General features: G+C 44.3%; 1 protein-coding gene across 1 annotated transcript; it reads left to right on the top strand.

The window, feature by feature from the left end:
• The first annotated feature begins 3,489 nt into the window (after positions 1-3,489).
• LOC122428086 (olfactory receptor 2D2-like) lies at positions 3,490-4,428 on the top strand. The gene has a single exon (XM_043447814.1). The coding sequence runs from the start codon at positions 3,490-3,492 to the stop codon at positions 4,426-4,428; it is 939 nt and encodes a 312-aa protein (XP_043303749.1).

Genomic DNA, 4,428 nt, shown 5'->3' on the forward strand with positions numbered 1-4,428 from the left:
GAGAAGGGCGCAAGAGAGGATGGAATGGTTGGATGGTATCACCAACTCAATGGATATGAGTTTGTGTAAGCTCCGGGAGTTGGTGATGGACAGGGAGGCTTGGTGTGCTGCAGTCCATGGGGTCACAACAAGTTGGACACGACTGAGCAACTGAACTGAACTGAACTGAACTGACCAATCACTAATTTTATTCTGTGGAATCTCTATTTTTGAGCCAATAATATCTTTCTTTTCTGTTTATAGACTCTGAAAACTCAAGGACCCTAGACATTTTGTCTACAGTTCCTAATGAATAAAATAGCCCTGGGGATGCCACCAGGCAGAGGGAGGGGACCATTTCATGGCCTTCATCACCCTACACCTCCCCGGGGGCCTCATTTTTTTTTCCTGTGTAAGGAGGAGCAGCTGAGAAAAGACCTGCCCTCAGGGCCCTGTCAGGACACGCCCCCTCCCCAGCACCACACTCCTGTCCCAGCTGAGCCTTACCTTCCCCCTGCCCTACCTGGGCTTCCAGAAGAGACTTATCTGAGTAAGAGTGATGCTCCTGAGTGGAAACCTGGGTGCTTCCTCCCTGACAGGAAGGGCCTGCAGGAACTGTAGCTCCTGGCTAGAGCCCTGGGGCCTCATGTCACTCAGGAGTGACATGGGAGTCTGGGAGCTTTGCCCACAGCCACCTTCCCAGAAGAGTCATAAGCTCAGGATAGCGGTTATAAGCCCTGAACCGTTCTGGGGAGCAAGCCAGGCTGCCGGCTGTCCCCTATGCCCAGCCATGCCAGGAGCTCTGGGTAGGACCTGGTCCACAGTTCCCGATCATCTCGGTTTCTCTCCCACGTCTGTGTGAGTGTGTCCCATGGCTGTCTCTACCTCTTTCTCTCTGTGTGTCCATCCAATCATTTCTCTGTCTCTGGGTCTGATATTATCTCTGTGTCTCTGCTTTTCCTTCTCTTTCTTACTTTCCATCCCTCTTCATCTGTCTCCTTCAGCCTCTGCTTCTGCTGGCTCTGTCTGGGTTTCTCTGCCTCCAGAGATTTTGTCCATCTCTCTGGTCCTCTGAGTCTCTGGCTCTGGTGTTCTGTCAGTTTGGGTCTTCTGCTCACTCTGTGACTTTCTTTCCCTCTTGATGTCTATTTACTGCTCACTGTGCCTCTGGATTTGCCTGCAGCATTGCCCTCTTCAGACACCCTGCTTCTCTCCTCTTCTTCTCACTCTGTACCTGTTCCTTTGACTCACAAGGATCGTGTAGCTCAGTGGAGGGGATGAGCTCAGACAACAAGAGAAGCTGTCCCTTCCATTCTCCTTTAAACCTTGCTAGGTCCAGCATGCCTTTCTCCATTTCTAATCTTCCTCTCTCATATTCACCCTTTTATGTAACTAATCTGAATTGAAAAGCCAAATTCCTATATATTCCATCCTTGAAGTATCACTTGGGGACTTCTCTGGCAATCCAGTGGTTAAGACTTTGCCTCCCAATGCAAGGAATGCTGGTTCCACCCCTGGTCTGAGACCTAAGTTCCCACGCACCTCACAGCCATAAAACCAGCACACAAATAACAGCAGGAAAATTGTGAGAAATTCAATAAAAACTTTAAAAATGGTCCATAACCAAAAAAAAAAGTTCACTTGAACTTTATTCCTTATTATAAAAATTGCTTGTGTTTCTTGTAACAAGTTTGGGAAGTTCAAAGAACTTTAAGAAATAAATATCACTTATGAATCTAATCACCAGAAATGACCACTGTTAACCTATTTCATATATTTCTTTTCAATTTTAGTCCAATTTTATAAATCATTATGATATTTGAACTGGGTCATATATAGTTTCCTATTCTGCTTTTTAACTTAACAATCTGTTGAAGAATTTCCCCATAATGTGAAATAGTCTCCAAAGTACTATTTTAAATGTTATAAGGTATTCAATTATATCAGTAGACCATAATTTATGTAACCAGTTCCCTGTTATAGGATATTTAAGTTGTGTGCAGTTTTCCCCATTAGAAATAATACTGCAATAAACCTCCTTGATGAAAATCTCTTTTCACATCTCTCATTTTTCCATAGGCAAAATGAACCTTCCAAATCAAAACTCTGTGTGAGGCACAATAGCATCTGACAAACCGTCCAAGTGACTCAGATGCACAGTGAAGTTTGAAGCACTGAGTTAGAGGCATTGGGTTCATGGCTGGTTGCCCAGGTAATGAGAGTAAGGAGAATCTTAGAATAGGGAGACCAGGAGAGATGGGAGGAGGTTCTAGGAAGAACAGTCTCCAGTCACTTGCCAGCTGGCTGGGAACTAGAGAGGAAAAACGGTTGCACAGATAACTTAGGGACTTTACAACATTAATATTCATTTTAAAAATAGTTTTCTGTTCATTTTAAAAATAGAAAAATGGTTGCACAGATAACTTAGGGACTTTACAACATTAATATTCATTTTAAAAATAGTATTCAGTTTAAAAATAGTAAGTCATCTTCCTCTTACCCATACCTTCAGGGCAAGTCTTACAAATAGCATCCTTGTGTTGGTGAGGTTTGGAGGCACGAAGAAGAAAGAGCATAGGGATGACCACACAAGAAAGGCAGTGAAGGGAGTCAAGAATTCACCAAGAACAAGGATTTTAGAGCAAAATGACCAGGAATGCACAAGAAATCTTCAACAATACTAGGGACATATAGAGCAGCTCAGATGAGGAGTTCTGTTGCTTTGTTTGGTTATGAGAGAGAAAAGAGTCAACACCATGAGGCTGAAGAGCCTTGAACAGCCAGGTGAGGCTTCAAGGCCTTTCTCTGTCCCATCATAAAATAAATATTCACCCATGTATATATTCTCCTAGGTTGTTTTATAGTTTCATCATTTGCCTTGAACTCTTTAAAGTATTTAGAATCTATTGCAGTTGACTGTGTGAAAACTTTCCCACTCGTACTATTTTTAACTCTTCTTTGTTCCTCTGATTTATAACAAACAGTGAACATTTGGCAAAAACATATTGAATCAATGACATAATTAATGAACACCAGTAAGTTTCATTCACCAGAAAAACTAAATCTTAAATTCTATTGCTAAACTTTACAATAGTCTTGACTTTAATCACCACTTACAACCTTAATGCCAATCCTAACAGTGATAAAAGCCTCAACCCAAATAATGAATGTAGTAGTCTTAACTCTGATCCTTAAAGTGAGTCTGAGCAACCTCTCTTGTCCCCAGAGAAACAGAAATGATGTGAACAACAGAGAAAAAAGCATGACTGTCTCAGGAAAGGGAGTAACAGAAAGGAGCATAGAATGTGCCACTTCCCTGACGTGGTTTTCACCATTTCTTCACGATGATCCTCAACTTAATCCTGAACCAAATCTCATGAACAGTAGGGCCCCCATCTACTAATCCAAACTTCCTGTTAGGAAACCTGAATGAAACAAGGGTGAGAAGCCCTTGGCATAAAAACCCAATAAATTACATATCCCCCAAACTCTTTAAGCAGGCAGAGCACGATGCAGGAGCTCAACCAGTCCGCTGTGACAGAATTCATCCTGTTGGGCTTTGCCTCGAACCCCAGGACCAATCCTCTGCTCTTCACCTTCTTTCTGGTCTTTTACCTGCTCATCCTTGTCAGCAACAGCCTCCTCATCACCCTCATCCACCAGGACACACGCCTCCACACGCCCATGTACTTCTTCATCAGTGTCCTCTCCCTGCTGGACATGTGCTACACCACCACGACGGTGCCCCAGATGCTCGTGCACATTCTCAGCAAGAAGAGAGCCATCTCTTTTGCTAGATGTGTGGCCCAGATGTACATCTTCCTCCTCTTTGGGATCACTGAGTCCTGGCTTTTCTCCATCATGTCGGTGGACAGGTACGTGGCCATCTGCCACCCTCTCCGGTATAAGGTCATCATGAGCCGCTGGGTGTGCCTTCTCATGGTGGGCATCTGTGCAGCCTATGGTGTGGCGGGTGGCCTGACTGATACCTTCTTTGCTATGCGCCTTCCCTACTGTGGCCCTAATGAAATTGACCACTACTTTTGTGAGGTCCCTGCGGTCTTGAAGCTGGCCTGTGCAGACACATCCCTCAATGACTTGGTGAACATCATCACAGGCTTCAATGTCATTGTGGTCCCACTCTCCTTGATTGTCATTGTCTATGTCAACATCTTTTTCACCATCATGAAGATCCGCTCAGCTCAAGGACGGATCAAGGCCTTCTCCACCTGTGCCTCCCACATCACCGTGGTTTCCATGTTCGCTATTCCATGCAGTATCACATATATGAGCCCTGGCTCCGACTCTTCATCAAACAGTGGCAAGAAAATGGCCCTTTTCTACAACATTGCCACAGCCTTCCTCAACCCTGTCATCTACAGCCTGAGGAACAAGGATGTGAAAAATGCTTTCCTCAAACTGATGGGAAGGGGCATGGCCCCAGAGTAA

This window comes from Cervus canadensis, chromosome 2 (genome assembly GCF_019320065.1).
Source record: "Cervus canadensis isolate Bull #8, Minnesota chromosome 2, ASM1932006v1, whole genome shotgun sequence".
NCBI lineage: Eukaryota > Metazoa > Chordata > Mammalia > Artiodactyla > Cervidae > Cervus > Cervus canadensis.

Coding starts and splice junctions, on each gene's coding strand:
- LOC122428086 (XM_043447814.1), top strand. CDS start 3,490: ATGCAGGAGCTCAACCAGTCCGCTGTGACAGAATTCATCCTGTTGGGC.